Source organism: Dioscorea cayenensis, chromosome 5 (genome assembly GCF_009730915.1).
Source record: "Dioscorea cayenensis subsp. rotundata cultivar TDr96_F1 chromosome 5, TDr96_F1_v2_PseudoChromosome.rev07_lg8_w22 25.fasta, whole genome shotgun sequence".
NCBI classification, from domain to species: Eukaryota; Viridiplantae; Streptophyta; class Magnoliopsida; order Dioscoreales; family Dioscoreaceae; genus Dioscorea; species Dioscorea cayenensis.
Genome location: NC_052475.1, coordinates 29,819,945 through 29,836,885, shown reverse-complemented (window position 1 = coordinate 29,836,885; position 16,941 = coordinate 29,819,945). Strand labels below are relative to the sequence as shown.

General features: G+C 36.0%; 1 protein-coding gene and 1 long non-coding RNA gene across 2 annotated transcripts; both read right to left on the bottom strand.

Moving 5' to 3' along the window:
• Window positions 1–4,738: 4,738 nt before the first annotated feature.
• LOC120260243 (dolichol kinase EVAN-like) lies at window positions 4,739–8,353 on the bottom strand. The gene is given in 13 exon segments (XM_039267683.1): window positions 4,739–4,767; window positions 4,770–4,855; window positions 5,415–5,507; window positions 5,587–5,642; window positions 5,782–5,901; window positions 6,003–6,101; window positions 6,590–6,603; window positions 6,654–6,719; window positions 6,939–7,081; window positions 7,468–7,721; window positions 7,822–7,899; window positions 7,995–8,108; window positions 8,321–8,353. Coding segments are annotated over 13 exon segments (1,185 nt in total).
• A 1,648-nt stretch (window positions 8,354–10,001) lies between these two features.
• LOC120262367 lies at window positions 10,002–11,034 on the bottom strand. Its single transcript, XR_005536766.1, has 3 exons — window positions 10,970–11,034; window positions 10,178–10,378; window positions 10,002–10,023 (listed from the first exon to the last, which is right to left on the bottom strand). It is a non-coding gene; the product is annotated as an uncharacterized LOC120262367 (long non-coding RNA).
• Between the last annotated feature and the right edge of the window lie 5,907 nt (window positions 11,035–16,941).

The window sequence follows — 16,941 nt, the reverse complement described above, 5'->3', positions numbered from 1 at the left end:
TTCACTTGAAGTCCAAGCACATTGATGTTAGGTATCACTAGATTCGAGATATTTTGGAGTCTGAGCATTTGTACTTAGAGAAATACATACTAGCGAGAATGGTTCAGATATATTGATGAAGACTTTGCCTAGGGAGAAGCTTTACGCATGTAGCCAAAGAGCAGACTTGGTTGAGTCCCCAAATAGTGTTAAGAGGGATAATTGTTAGGTCAACCCCATTTAGGAGAACCTATTAATAAATGTGGTCCCCATCCACAAAATCCATTAAAAAAAAACCAATGTCAACATTTGGAGTTACTATGGAAACTTACGAGGTGTGTGAGAGACTAGCATATGAAGTAAGAAACCAATAAGACAAAAGAAGTGAAAATGGGTTAGGGTCCCACCCACATAAAACACAGGATAAAAAACAATGTCAACATTTGGAGTTACTATGGAAGATATGAGAGGTGTGTAAGAGGCTAACACATGAAGTGAAAAACCAAGAAGATGAAAGAAGTGAAAAAAGGGTTAGGAGTTGAGTAAAACAAGACGATCGGATGACAAATTAGTGCCGGATTTCTTCCAAAATTTGGGTGGTGAAATCTTGCAAGTGACTCTCATAATCTACCTGGTTTGATCTTCTTTTTGATCACTTCTTGAAGACATTTGTTATCCATGCATGTGTCGATGACATTTATAGCTTGAGAGCATTTTATTGATGTGTTGATGTCACTAAGCTTGTATATCTCTAGTTGAATCTAGAAGAAGACCTTGTTATTCCTTTGTTGACATAGTGGGAATATGTTTTAGCTGGCCTTAAGATCCCGTGGTTTTTCATCCCTAGATTGAAGGGGCTTTTCACGTTAAATGTGTCTTATTTGTGTGTTTCATTAACTTTGATAGTATCTTGTCTTAGATCCTGTTTTTGTACTCAAAAAGGGGATAAATAGAGATCCTGAAAATTAGAATTTAGTATGGCTACTACAATAACCATGCTGAGTCTGTGTTGATCACAGGTTCTAAATTTCCATTGTACTATAGTACCAATGCTACAATGATAGAAAAGTCTTAAGAATAACACAGGCAACAACACAACCGTACAAAAGTTGTGCTAATTACATATTGAAATTCTCAATTTTAGCACAATTTCTATAGTATATGTGCTGAATGCTACAATACTGTGCTAAAGTGTTCTTTGAATTGAAAAGTCCTGCTTGATATATTTCACGCGGCGTGAGAAAGCCAGAAATTTTCTGTACTGCCACCTATAAACAAGCATGGTGGTTAAGATGCAACTATCTGCGAGCTATATGTATATCCTTGTGGACTTTTAACAGATATTATATACAATATACATATATATGATATCAGGTTAAGGATGGTCAATGTGACAGAGCAACCATGTTGATCTTTTCAATGAATAATGATACATATTTGAATATATATATATATATATATATATATAGTTTTTCAATGAATAAATAATAACCTAATAAAGAAAAACATGGAGAATAACATGAGATACATGCTGTAGTTTAGACTTTTTGTGATTGTACTTCTTTCTTTTCTAGAGTAAATGATGTGGTTTATCCACTTTTTTAAAAAAATAATAATAATAACATGAGAAATAAGTAGGAAATGCAGAGTATTTGAGTTGTCGCCTTAGAATAAGTTCTAGATTTTAATAGTAGTTTGAATAAAATTGAAAAAGAAAAGCCAACAACAACATTTTGGAAGTTTATATTAAGATTTTGCCTGTTGGAAAATTAGCAACACAATGAATAAGATTTTATTCATAACTAATCAAAATTAGAAAACCATAAACACAAGTAAGGCACATAAACACAAGCATCAGCTATAGCATTAGGAGTAACACACTCAGAGATCACTAATTATTCTCTCAAGTTCACAAGGCCTGCAAGACAGAGCAAGACCTCCAGCCTGGCTGAACCCGAATTCCTCGCTGGCCATCTCAAGCAACCGCAAGAAAACCAGTGAGATACCACGTACCTCTTCGGTGGCCTCTCGCCATGCACTGCCAACACGGCAAAGTGCCCCTCCTTCACATCCTTTGGCACCACCACAATCCCATCCTCCGACATGCATTCGTCCGGCTGTGCCACTGACCTCCCCGGGAGAATGACATGCTTTTTTGCAAGGCTTGTATTGCATCTTTCAGCTTCTTCACAGACTTAGCCTTAGCCATTTGATTAAGTCTTAACACCATCACTTTCGAATGTGTGTGTGTGTATATATATATAGCGATTTCTCACTAGAGAATGTTCTTAAATGAGTGGTGTGCTATGTGAGTCTTGAAAAAGATTAATTCAGACCAGCACAATAAGTGATTCTCCTTGTTTAACTAGGATATTTAGCATAAGAGGAAGATACGAAGACTCATGATCCCTTGTGAATAATTGGTGGTTATTATTCCTCTGATGTCTGATTCTCTATGTATTTTTAATTCTTTGAAGTTGGAGTGGTTTTCTTTTGCCTAATTATGTCTTACTTGTGGTTATTGCTTGTTGTTTTATGTGGAGCTTAGCTTGGCCAAGATGAACAGCTAAACTGCTAAAAAAGATAGAAATCCCGACGGATCAAGTAGAGATAGAGCCCGCGCACACATGGGTACTAGAATCATCCGCACACAACCGCTACTTACACACCCAGAAATGTGCCCTCACCCATGATTCGAACTCTCACCACTTGTGAAGGGTTCTAATGGGAACCGGCTACCAATTAACTAATAAAATTTGGTTTGCTTGGCAGGTTAGTGTCCACATCCAATACCAGTCATGGCCTTAATATCTTCTAAATGGACTATAGTGGTGGTTAATAAATAGGCCTTGTGTTAGGTTAACCATGCAACTATGCAAGTGATTCTGATTCTATTAAAGGCCACAACATTCTAGATTTCGTGCCTTGCTGAACTTAATTTATGCAGTACAGTACTTTATTTCTTGTTTTTTTTAATTATTATTTAGTAGCAAAAGAAGACAAAACCACACAAAAAATAAAAATAAAAAAAAAGTTCACATGGGTGATTAAAACAGAACCACTAATATCAGTTAGCTGACTTGATCAACTCCACAATTTGCACTCTTTGTCAAGCACCGAGTAAGAATGAAGTTCATATTCATGTGTCAATTAAACTATATAGATTTAAAACTATGACAGACCCTAAATTTAAATACCAATAAATTTGAATTAGTATATTAACTAGATCATTGCCCTGGCGATGCTCGAGGTTCGGTGACCAATCTGTCCATCTCGTTAATTTAAAAAATTTGCCAAGAGTGAAACTATGAATATAGGTGGAACAAAAATAGAGTTAACCACCTGATAAAAAAACTCTAAAAAGTCATGCAAAATTTTTCAGGAGGCACTAAATTGTCTTTGAACTACAATCAAACTATGGCTATGTTATGATCCAAGCTCATCTTGAAAAGAAACCGATACATCAATGGAAATGAGCTGGTGATAAGCACTAAACTCATACTAACATCCTCACCATCGTCATGGCATCATGACCATTACTATTACCATTGAAGGCCTTAAGAGAGGATTGCCCCATATTACTACACAACAGACAAAAGCTTAAGCACTAACCAGCACACATATCCATAAAAAAATTAAGGTTACTAGAGCTCATATGGTCATACCTTTGTTCACAATCCTCTGAGAAGAGCTTCCTGCATTGATCCTCAACTTTCAAGCTTCAATGCATCAAAAATCCTGAGAGAGAATTGCACAAAGATATGAGCAGTGGCGTTTTATATAGGAAGCTTTAGCTGCGCAGCCAATATCACTTGCATTTATTTTTAAAAGTTTCAGAATCACAGCTATGGCTGAACACGTATGGCACATATCTCTTTGCTCTTTCCATGGAGGAAATGCTACAAGACCTAAGCTGTAAATGGGCCACTAGAATTATCACATGCTAGCAAAGACAAAAAAAGGGACAGCAATGTGCCAGATACCCTTGAGTGATGTGTCACTATCTCTGCTTTCAGAGCACACAATGAATCTCGTAGGCAAAAAAATCCTAATGTCAGTGCCATTAATAACATTTGATATCTAAAAATCACATCTTTATTTACAATAAATGTGGAAAGAGTTCAACTAATTTAATTACAATAAATGTGGAAAGTGTTCAACTAATTTTGATATCTAAAAAAATCACATCTTTATTTACAATAAATGCGGAAAGAGTTCAACTAATTTAACATCTAAAAAAATCACATATTTATTTACAATAAATGCAGAAAGAGTTCAACTAATTTAAGAAAGCTCGTGCAAATTTGAAAGGAATCATAAGATACAAATAATAGACCAAAGAATTCAGAGTGCTAATGTTGTTCTTATACACAGGAGTGTAGGCAGCAGCCAGCAACAATAGTTATTCCACTGCATCAGCAGAAATGGTACATACAAAGTCCATATATATATTTGTAGCAATCCAAAGTTAGATGGAATAACAAATAAGTTTTTGTCCAGGTCACTGAAGTTTTTGCATCAACAATTCACAGCAGTCCCAACATTATTTTGTATTACGAATTTCATTAAATGCAACAGAAAAGAATATTATGCCCATCAGTGTTCCAACTTATGATACAATAGAACCTTCTATATAACTGTATCGTTAGTGCATAAAGAAAGGTTTTCCTATATACATTATGGTGCTTGAGGAATGCCCTTGAGCGTGGGATATCACAAAACTGGGGTGCGTACCTTCAATATTAGCGTGTTTCACATTTTACAGGCAGAGAAGGCTGTAGAATACAAGGGAATAAAGGCATTATCAAGCTGTGCAGTATCGCCTCCAATAAGCCACTCAATGTTTACTGCCAGAAGCAATGGCACCCAGTGCTGCACACGTTGAAAATGAGTTTCAGAAGCCAGTTGTGGCCAAAAAGAAGTCGAAACAAGAAGAACAAGGAAGCAAAGTTGGTCAGGTGACCCTTTGAAATTACCCACTATAACCATGGGAATAAAAACAGCCTTATAACCATGTCCTGTATTTAGAATAAAACACATCAAATAGTCAAAGTAGCATTGGGGAGCAATCAGGTCCATCCACTGATTCCACTCATACTACAGAAATCTGCAAATTGGGATTTAAGGGTTCCAAAGATCTACCTGTCAAGAACTACATTCATCTTGGTACAAATTGAACAGCTATAGAACCAATATTCTGGAGAAATTTTTGGTTATCTTTGTATAGATTTCTTGGAGCATCTTTTATACAGCCCTTGATTGGCTATCAGGTTTACTAAGAAGGAGCTTTTTCTCACTCCGAGTACGGTATATTGGTGACAAAATAACAAATATTTATCAACAACTGCTCAAATATTGGAACTTGAATTTTGTAGTCCATGGTTGAACCTATCTTCTTATTCATGAAAAAGGTGGGAAGGAGAGAGAACCTGGGAGAAGTATAGCAGCCAGCGGATGCAAGATGTAGGAGAACAAAACATGCCACCAAGACAGATGCTATGCCAGCAACTGTACCTTCGATAGTTTTTCTCTGTAGACAGGAATAAGAAAGTTACAAAGTCAACAAGAAGATTTTCACAAAACAATAAATAGGATTAAGTTATTTACTCACTGCCAGTTTTGCTCCACCTGAGAACACCATACTTGTGGCCAACCATAGAAGCCTGGAAGAACCAAAACTTTTGAGTTGATTATTTATTTATTTATTTATGATAAAATACCAATGTTGAGCTCATCAAAGAGTTCAAAAGCAAACGAATAAAATACAGACAAAAGGAGCAACATGTAACGGATAATACCTGCCATTTGTGTCCCCACTCCTAAGCTTAAGATACCAGCAAAAGGAACCAAGCCGCTACTATCATTATGTCCAGAGCTCATCCATTTTGGGAGGGCACAGGCGCCAGTGGAAGAGAAAAATGACTAAAAAGGAAAATAATGTGCTGACCAACTGGAATATTAACATTACATCGTGCAAAGTGATATCAACTCTACTTAAAGTATTTAGCGAAAAGATATCATACAGCCTGATGACAAGAATCTCTGGAGTCACGGTGATCGAGTAAAGAAGCGTTCATGAATCTCACGCATGACAATATGACCCAAAGGCGATTTGCCCAAACCTGCACAAAGGAATAACAAGATTTTATGAGGAAAGAGCTTCATTAGGTGATGCGGGTGTAATATGCCTGCTGGGGCAGTTACTAGTGTAATGAAATGGAAATAGCTCACAAAGATGATGATAAGAGAAAACAGAAAACTAAAACAAGAAATCAGTTTCTCATGACAGGACTGTCTTTCAGCTTCTAACCGGAATCAGGACTTAAACACACAATTTTTATCAGTCATGTTTAAAGCGCTATATTATGTTTATTCCTTCTTGCTTCTAGAATCCTGGAATATACGTCACTTCAATGTTCTGCAGTGGGAAACAAGAGAAACTAGCATGAATCTTCAAACAACATCTCACTGGATACTACACTGTATGTGCCTACCCTCAACTGCTTCAGGCACTGTATGAATCAGCTACTACAGAGGTTACAACTGCAATGGCATTTGCCTTATATGTAAAGACTAAAGCATTAATAAAGTACTAACATCTCACAAGTACCATGCGATCGAAAGCTGTCAATGACTTAATAATGTCAATAAGCATCAAATTATTGAAAACTTACTCGAATCATTTCCATTATCAAGGAAAACTGCCAAAGCAGCACCAAATCGAGATCCAGAAAAGTTGGCTGAAGAATGACAGAACAATAAAAATAATAGAGACCTGTGGTACTAGTGTTGTTCAAAAGGTCCAGAAAAGCTGGCTGAAGAATGACAGCACCATAAAAATAATCAGAAACCCTGTGGTACTAGTGTTGTTCAAAAGGTCCAATCCACTTCATCCTCCCTCACATAAATAAATAACAGGTTATATTTTATTTTTATATTACCTCATAGCAGGCACAAACACAAGCACAGCCGCAGATGGTAATACTTCCGAAGAAGAATCCTCTCTATCTTGCTTTGTTTTGAAATATTGTAAAAGCGGAAAACAGATGCACAAATCACAGATATCCAGTAAATACATAATGTTGTTCGCTTAAGGGGTTCGTGAACACAAAGATGACCACCACCTGCCAAAAAGCCATATTATATTAAAAATTAGATAGGCACTTCTAATGTCAAGCACTTAAAAAATTTACAGTGCAGCATACAGTACTGCTGCCAATTAGTCATATACATATCATGGTAAGTGAGTTGGTACACCACAAGATGTAGGTCAAGCTGCCCTCATGTGCTCAAAGTGAGGATGATAGATTACCATAAAAAATAGAATGCCATATGAATTGGGGTAAAAATTCACAAGACAGAAACTGGAAAACGCTACCGGTAAGACTAAATGGTTCAATTGAAAAAGAAACTGAAATTCACTTGTGCAATAAGCCTCTTTTAGAAAAGCAAGATATTAAATGGAAAATGAATCTCACATCAATTAGCACAAATTCAAAAGAAGCATACCACTGTAAAGGATGGATATAGAAAGTCCCTCTAGCAAACATCATCCATGCCGGAACAATCAGAATCAACATGGCTATCAGAGAAAAGTAAAACACCATAGATCTGCTGATCCCTACATATGCCCATCCTCTCCCTAGCTGAGCTCCAGACTTGTTTGAACTTGTTAGAAGACATCCAACGTATAGGACAGATTTGTAAAATGAAGGGAAAAGGAGAATCCCAAGTAACATTCCCTGAAAGGAAATTGAAAAGGAACCATCTCTAAATCACTATGAGCAGTGAATGTTGGGAGGAAAACTATAATTCACATAGGGAGTTTCTAAAGGATCTTACCTGCAAAACCATGTGAATTTCACTTTTAGTTCCATATTCAACAAAAGCATGTTCCATGAACAATAAGGATGACAGAATCTGACAAACAGTTCACAAATAAATTAGCTTGCTGAATATCTTTATTTCCAAACTCATTCAAGAGATAGGACGGGGAGCAAGAATAAAGGAACAGCAATACTCCAAAGAAAAGAAACACCTTTGAAAAGGGAAATAGCCAGCATATCACCAGAGTAAAGAACCAGACCACTAGTGACCAGGAGTGCTTCCTCATGAGAAGATTCAAATAGCTACAACTGTTGAAGTAATCAAGCCAAAGACAGTAATCAATCAGCAAGTAAAAATAATGCTGGTAAATCCAGAGGGTGTTTTCATATATACATCAACTATGTAAAAATAAAAGTGATAGAACCATATGGAGTATGGCATTTCTTGAAAATTTGAATGTGTTCTATTGTCAAATTAGTGTTCTGGAGGTTGTTTTGTACTTTACAGAAATTACCACCAAGGCATCAATTCTGTTATTACGATACATCCTTACCCTTTCCTTTTTGCATTTTCAGACAGATAGAGATTGGAGCAAGATTTACGACTTGGTGGACCATGATGATATTTATAGTATTTTTCTTATGCCGCCATCAGTCCAATGTTGTCAAAGGTGGCCGGGCAGTGCCTAGACAGTACAAGCCCTGATTGTCTAGGCACTGCCTAGGGAGCCTAGGCGGTGATATTTTAGTAAAATTTATAGAACATTAAAAAGTATTATGAGTTTCTTGCACAATATTGAGAAAATTTATTTTAAAACTCTAGCAAATAAATGCAAAACACACTTCAATTCTCAAAAGTATTTCATCAACTAAGAAATATATGCATGGTCAACAGTTTCATTTAAGCACAAAACTTTCACCATGGTCTTAAGTTTACCCAAAGAGAAAAATGTAAAATGGGCATTAGCTATTACCCCATAGGTATCAATCCAAGGATTCTAGTGTCTCTGTCTACTCTCCTATCTCATTTTCCATTACCATTTGCATTCTCATAATCCTTCAACGAGTAATCATTTTCTTTCTTCCATTTTTCCAGAATCACCTTCTATGTGCTCATATGTTGTCATTTTCCATTTGGATTGTTGTAGGTATTTTTCTTGTCTTTGCTAACTCCAGTCTTTATGCACGGAGCTATCTTCCTTGTTGATCTTCACCTATCAACAGCAGTAATGCTCCATCAACTAACTTGTAAGTTTCTTAACAGGTACTAGTTAGTTAATGGATTTGGATAAATGACAGATGGGTACAGGTTCAGCTTGGCAATTGGCCCCAATTGGATTGGATTAGACTGAAATTGGGTTATATTGAAATATTTTTAATTAATCAGCTGATTAAGTTGTAGGCAGGAATTAATCGGATCGGCATAGCCAAGGCAGCAGCCTCCTTTTTCTAGGCAGTCAATTAACCTATAAAGGATCAATCGGCCAATGCCTAGAGCAGTCATACACCCCCAAACTGTTGTGGCGAGATGCTTTTGACAACATTGTCAGCCATTTATTTCTCTTTTTGTCTTGGCATCAACACTCTTTAAGATTTTCATTGTGCTGCCAATAGTGATAAAACAACAAAGAGGATGGATGGAATAAAGATGTTGAGCTAATATTTAACTTACGCTATCCGGTTAAGTTGGGTAAATCAAACCAATTTCAATTCTTGAAGACCGAGAAGTATTTCTTTAAGTCTTTTTCTTTGTCACTAAATTATGGTATATTCTCAGCTACATTAATGCTCTCTGAGGGTCTTTCAATACTTACGGAAGTTGCTCCGGCCTTCTTAGGTACAGAATAACAAGATGAAAGAACTAACCAACAAAAGAAAAATCAACCCAAATTTTTGTTAGAAAAAGGAGATAATAATAATATGATTAGAATTGAGTGATATATAACATGCCAACATCCAATGTTTTTATCTATACAAAAAGCAAAAGCACATTCCACTGGAAAATGACTGCCTACACATCCTAAAGCTTAATATAGTAATCAAATCAATAAAATCATAAACTGTTGAGAATTTCAACAGGTTGACAAGGAGAGAGATTAAAGAACATGCTCACCTATGGAAGCACAATATGGAAACTTATGAAGAATATGCGGATAAGTGCTACAGTAGCAATTCCATGGCAGAGATACCACGCTAAAATTCATTGTTGCATGCCAAGCTGTTATATAATCAGAAATAATTCTTAGGTATTGTCATTATATCTTGAAATATTATCAATTAATCTGCAAACTCAAGGTAATGAGTAAACCAACCATCTATGATAATTATTCTGCTAAATGATGAAAAGGTTTTAAAGGAGATATGAAGCATACCAGCATATGATTTTGCTGTCAGAGACAAGTAGCATGAACACATATAAAATATTGTGCAGAATAAGGAACATGTAGAGGCCGGAACTCCCCCTAATCGTGAACTAGTATCACCAGGTAAGTTTTGCAGCATCGAACACAATATTAGCACACCAAAGCTGCATGCAGACACAGCCCAATACAGCATGCCCATATAGGAAAAATCTGCAAATATGGAACCAAACTGTAAGATTACAATAGGATGCTAACTATAGTAAGTGGAAATGTGAATACAGAAATAGAATAACTACAACAACAACAACAACAACAACAATAACAGTGCATTTGAAAGTATTTAAGAAATATATCAGAACTGAGTATTGAAACAATAAAATCAATGCAAAAGTTCTATTGTTTCATGTCTGTTTTATAGGAACCAAGTGAAATACATGAAAATTTAGTTCACTAAGGAACTTCCTTCCAACAAAATACACATAAAACTAGCTTTCATATTCATTCCTTGCCATGCTTGGAAAGAGCTTCCATCCTTTTCTTTTTAGTTTAACTTTCCAATAGGAACTGATTACATGCTTGATTTGAAGTTACATTAGAGTTAAATCTTCATAATACAGCATCTATGACACAAGACAGTAGGTACAAATAGCTTGACTCTAGATATATGATCGGGGCAAAGGTACATGGTTGATGTAATGTTATTGGACCTTAGAGAACAAAAGTAAAAACTTTATCAGATATGACAGTAGAATTTGAGAGACTATTAAGTTCCATGCGTTACATAAATATAAGAAATTATACCTTCAGATCCAACATGATGTTGTGATATTGCCCTAGACACCAGTATCAACTGTGATAGCATTGCATGCAGGCATTGTAACGTGACCCAAGAAGCATTCCCTGATGAAGCACCAGGCCCTAAAAAGCAAGAGATTTATTACAGAAGTCCTGCAGAGAAGTTATAAATCTCATAGTCTTCAACAATTATTACACCCTTCACCAGACTGTTTAATCTCATATAATTAGTTTAATCAAATAATGGACAATAAACACCATTTTTACAATCTAAATGAAAACAACCAACCCAAGACGTAAGCATTGTATGCAGCAAATGAAATGTTTTTCGAAAGTGCTCTACTTGACATCTATGTATCTCCAAGTGTGATGCTTTCAAAAGAAGTTATTTCTCAAATTTTGTTCACAAAATGCACAAGAAAATCAGCATTTATAATGACAAATGAGTGTAAAAATGAACCACTCTAAACCAGCCACAAGTTATTCTAAGTGCAAATGGCTAGGTTTCAAAACTTGCACTCGGTGGATTTCTAAAAGATCAATATCCAACTTAAAAATAAGTTAATAAAAGTGACCATACACTAAAATTCTCTCCATAAAAAGGAAGAACTTGAGCAACCATCTCATACCCTAAATAAAGCAATGAGAACTATCACAGCTTTAACTCACGTGTCAAAGCGCAGAGAGCAGAAGGTTGATGTTTTCAATAATTTGCATAAATTATCCACAATCTCAGCATCAATCTCCATAAATTATTGTTCACAGTTCGTCACAATCTACACTAAGCCCAAATATCAAACTCAAACACAAGTTAACTGAAATAATACACATCAAAATGCTTCACATAAAATCAATAAATCCACCGCCCCTCATTCACAATTAATCTCATTTAAACTACAACAATCTCTGACAAATAAAAAATTAAAAGAAATCTCAATGGGAGAACAAAACGAGCCCTAGAATAAAAAATTTCCCAAATTCGAACAAATACAGAATTAAATCAAACAAAATTTCCAAATTACGCAGGCAGGTAAGGAATCAGACCTAGTTTTAAATTGGAAGAGGCATGCGGGGAGCCCTCGGGTGGAGATCTCAATCACCACGAGCAGCGAGGAGAGGATGAGAAGAGCTGCGGCTGCCAGCGAGGGAGGAGGAGTGGAGAAGAGGATGCAGGAGACAAAGAGGAAGACGACTGACCCTCTCACCATTGCAGAGATCTGCAAGAGCGTGCCACCATGGACCCGAGAAGGCTCTGGAACAAGTAGTTTTGGGCCTTTGACATGCTGAATCACAATCATGAAATTTGTATAAAATAAAATGTTCAATAATATAAAAGCATAGTGTACTAGGCCTACATGAACTAATCAACCAAAAAAATAAACAAATCTTATATAATTTGATTATTTTTACAAATCGTTAAATCAAACTAAATTAATAATATTATTATAGTTGATAAAAATTTAGTTTAGCCATATTTATGCTTTTCCAAGTACAAGCATATACACACTCATGTGTGTCTGTTTGGAGAGAGAGAGAGAGAGTACCATTCTGTCTAGCATACAGTTGTGACTATCCACCTCCTCATGTATATCACCTGTCAACTGTGAGAAGTGAGAACATAACATGTCAACAAGGATTACAGTAGAATACTCTGACAAAATGAAACAAAATCAATCTCCGGATGAAAACATGCTTACTCCTTATGATAAAGAATGGAAAATCATCACAAATTTCAGGATGTAACACTGTTCAACAACCTGAGCTCATCAGGTTTCAATCTGAACCGTTCAAATATAAACTTAATAGCTTAAGTCCCAATGAGCTATTTTGATAATTCAGTTTAGGCCCACTAAACAGGCAAATGAGATGAAAAATTCCACTTTTTCATGAAATAAAAACCACAGATATGCTTGTTCAAGATTCACAGTAGCTGACAAGAAACTGAAATTTTATCCAGGTATTCATCTATTATATTAATGTGGAACTGTGGCAGACTAACCATTATCTCCAACATACTATTAACAAATCATTACTTCAGTAATTGCATATCAAGCTTTCAAAACCAACTGATTGCGTATCACAACTTTCACAAAAAAATCATGGTCAAACATTTAAAAACCAATTTTTACTTGTGCCATTTTTGTTTCCAAAGTAACATTTCACAATTCCTACATAATTGAATAAAATTAAAATGCAGATACAAAACCTGAAAGCTAAGGGCATGGGCCCCAAGTGTGGTACATAGTTCAAGTATCTTCATGAATAAATCAATAAACAATATGAATTATCTTTATACAACATAAAATCCTTATGCAGGCATTTTTACATGTTAGACATAGCTAGTGCGCTCAGCTGGCTCCCTATAAAATGTCACACGACTCAAGGCAAAATTCCAAAATGGTTCTTTCTATAAAATTTTTAATAAAAATGCTTTCCTTAGGGTTTATCTATCTTCTTAGCATGTTAGGAACCAACTTTTATCTTGTAAACTGGCAACTAACCTATTACCCTTTCCATTTCGACATTATGGTGATATAAATCCGACAATATCACCTCAAATCTCTGAGAAAAATACTTTTTGAGCTTGGCACTAGTGAACAAAAATTTACCACTCAAGTAACAAAGGTGATTAGTCCATAAGACAGCGAGGCAGATCATCTGTATGCATGCACAATAAATACCTGCCAAGTCAAGAACCTTTCTGTCCTGACCCAGATGCTGAGCAACCTACATTAACAAATCCGTAAAAAAGTCCTAAATGATGTAGTCAGCACTAAAAGGATCAGTCAACTTTACTCGGGTATGGCATCAACTTATAAAAGCTCATCACACTTTAACGTGCATTGTCCATAATACACTTTCCCACACAAAGTTTGAATACACCTGATATAAATGCAATTCCGTCGACAAAGAAAAGTCAAAAAGCAATAAAGTTTACCGCTAGGATATCTTACATTTGCAGTTGGGTGGGAGCTAAATTTAGAGGATCATAATGAAAATTGATTGTACGTTTAGCAATTGTGGCAGTCCAGTACCTAATGTGAAACTTCAAGCCAATATAGCGACCTTGACAAATTTGATACAAATCATAGAAGAATAGTCAATCTCAGAATCTATAAAGGATGAGGAAACTACACTGAGCAATTCTCGAATAATAGTTGCTAGTAATCCCAGTATTAACTGATAAAATCATACTGAATAGGTAGCTACTAAAAGTAGCACAGAAGTTAACTTCAATTCCAACAAAAAGTCATGATTTTCTAGTTTACACTAGGAAACTAAAATAATGTCTGCACATAAAAATAAAAATAAAAAAAAGTGAATGTACAAAACTTAGCAGTTTTATTGTCGCACCTAAAGGTGACTAAAAAATAGTAGAAAAAACAATTCCATGAGGCAAACTAATTTAAAGAATTTCTACACATTCTCTACAAAGCCATCAATCAAAACACATGCATGACTCAACAACAGAAATAATGACTTACTCTCTTAAGAGAAATTGACTCAATCTTGGAGCCCATCAATAGCTCTCTTATTTTTCATGCTCATCTATTTCACGAGAGAAGAATAGGATGAGGCTCTGACCCCCACCTTCTTCAATGCCATCAAATAAAGCAGCTCTGCCATTATGGTAGTCCCTGCAAATATTCAAATCACATGTAAGTAATTGAAGAGCTTATGGTGAATAACAATGCTGACGCAGATTATCACATCTCACCCCAAAAATTCATTTTTCATCAGATCCATGCAAGTCAAACAGAAGAATCCTCCCATAAGATTCCATTCACTTGAGTGACATTTTGATCAATTAATACAAAATATAAATCACACATGCCTCACATTTTCAAGTTCGGAAAACACAATATCAACAACTATTTATTAGAACAGTGGATATTAAACATCCACTAGTGAATAAGCTAAGCATCTGATACTTGACACAAGAAACCCATCTATTAACTGTCCCTATTGATCAGCATAACTAGCAAAACATCGTCAATACCAAGAAAAACAAAATCACAAATCGCAACATTAATCAAAGACTTGGTTAGATTATATAACACAAATAGCTAATACATCGCAAAATGAAAACGTAAATCAAGATTTCTCATTCAAAAAACAGAAAAATGGAGAGATTTGGGAAGCAGCCTTCTCGAATTCATCACTAAACCAAATCCAGAAACCCTACAAGATTTAATAAGCTCGTTCTGCGAAGAAAAACAAGAGGATTAGGTTACTCTCGATTAGAATTCCATCGGATAAGCAAATGAATCCTAAGAACAGAAACAAAGCTGTTGAAGAGCACGGATTCAAATCAAATCATAAGAAACCCCCACTCAAATCAGCGATCCAGGATCTAAAACATTGGAATATAAACCAAAACAATGAAGAAACAAACCTGGAATTGGAGCTCAGGGCGAGTTCTAGTGTTAGGGTTTTGAAGAGATCTCGCGAAGAGGAACACGATTCACCCGCGGAGACGGAGAGGGAAGAAATAAACCACAACAATTAAGCGTGTTAGTATTTGTTTGTTTGCGTTGGCTCGCAATCATATGTTTCTGGTATAATATGGTTAATTTTTTTTAATAGTCATCCCATATATATACTGCATCTTAATTCTATCCCCTAAAAATCACTATTTCTCATAGTTTTAACATTTGGCTTGCTGTGATTGGGTGTGTTGGCCGCTGGTCCACATTAACACTCATAACCTGCGAGTGAGCATACCATTGAACACATTTTTCCTATTCGTTTTTTTTAAGCTAGGGTTGAAATCAAAAAAAGTACAATCTTATCACCATCTTATCCGACGGTTAATATTAAAGATTAGCAAACACAATCCATTTCTTACTCACACAACCAATTAACACTTGACATAACCCTAACTCTCCAAAAAAATGGAGAGGACCTTGATACACCAAAGGAGAGGGCGATGATGAAGATGCATGGTGCTGAAGACTCTGATACTAATCAGGAGGCAACTCATGTGTGGCCATTCCTTCTACTTCCATTGAAAATCATGAGACATGTGAACCATTTTCTCTGTTCTTCTCTCTCCCCTCCCGGCCACCCTTCCCGCCGTCGTTGGAGCTGCATTCCTCCCTCTTCTAACCTTCCTTACCGTCTCCCCTTTGCGGCCCTTCAACCCTATCTTGGAGTCCGAGAAGAATAGCAGCACCGACCTCTCTCTCCGCGTCAACGAGGCCCTCAACCTCCTTGACCTGACCTCACCCGCAATTTCCAGGTTCACGGTGACTTCTCTCGAGCTCTTGATTCCTTCTCTCTCATGCTCACTTACACTCCATCCCAATTCCTTTTCTTTTTCTTTTGATGGACTTTTCTAAGTTGTGATTACTCTTTTATTTATGATGGTATTTCTCTGTTGCAAAATCCTGGTCAGGTAGCCCCACTGGATTGTTGGGAAAGATACCATTTTCGGCTTATTATGGATAAGAGCTTGCTGAATATTGTGATGTTCCGGTATGTCCTTTGATTCTCTTTAAATTATTCTTTTCACTACTTCTATTTGTTCGTTGTATACGTGATGCAAAAGCAACCGACTTTGAGATCATTCATGGGATCTCAAAAAGGTGTGCACCTTCTTCTTCTTCTTCTTCTTCTTCACATCTTCATTATGTTTTCCAATGAATTTTCTCTATGAGAAAGAAAGATTGAATGAATGAATGAACGAAGGAAAGCTCTGTGCTTTCAATTTCCATAACCGATAATTCGATAGAATTTCGATGTTATTGCCAAATGATGTTCCATTTGATATCTCGAGTAGATTAGCACTAGAAGTTAACAGAAAAAAATTTTAAAAATGTCTTTAGTGTTTTTCTCTTTATCCCCTATTGATGGTCTGCCATCTTTGAATCTTTGCCATTTTTGTCAAATTGTGATGCCACTGATCATTTATGGTTGTGTGCCATTGTCCATGATGATGAGACCAAGGAATAAAAGTCTTTGCCTTCAAAACTTTG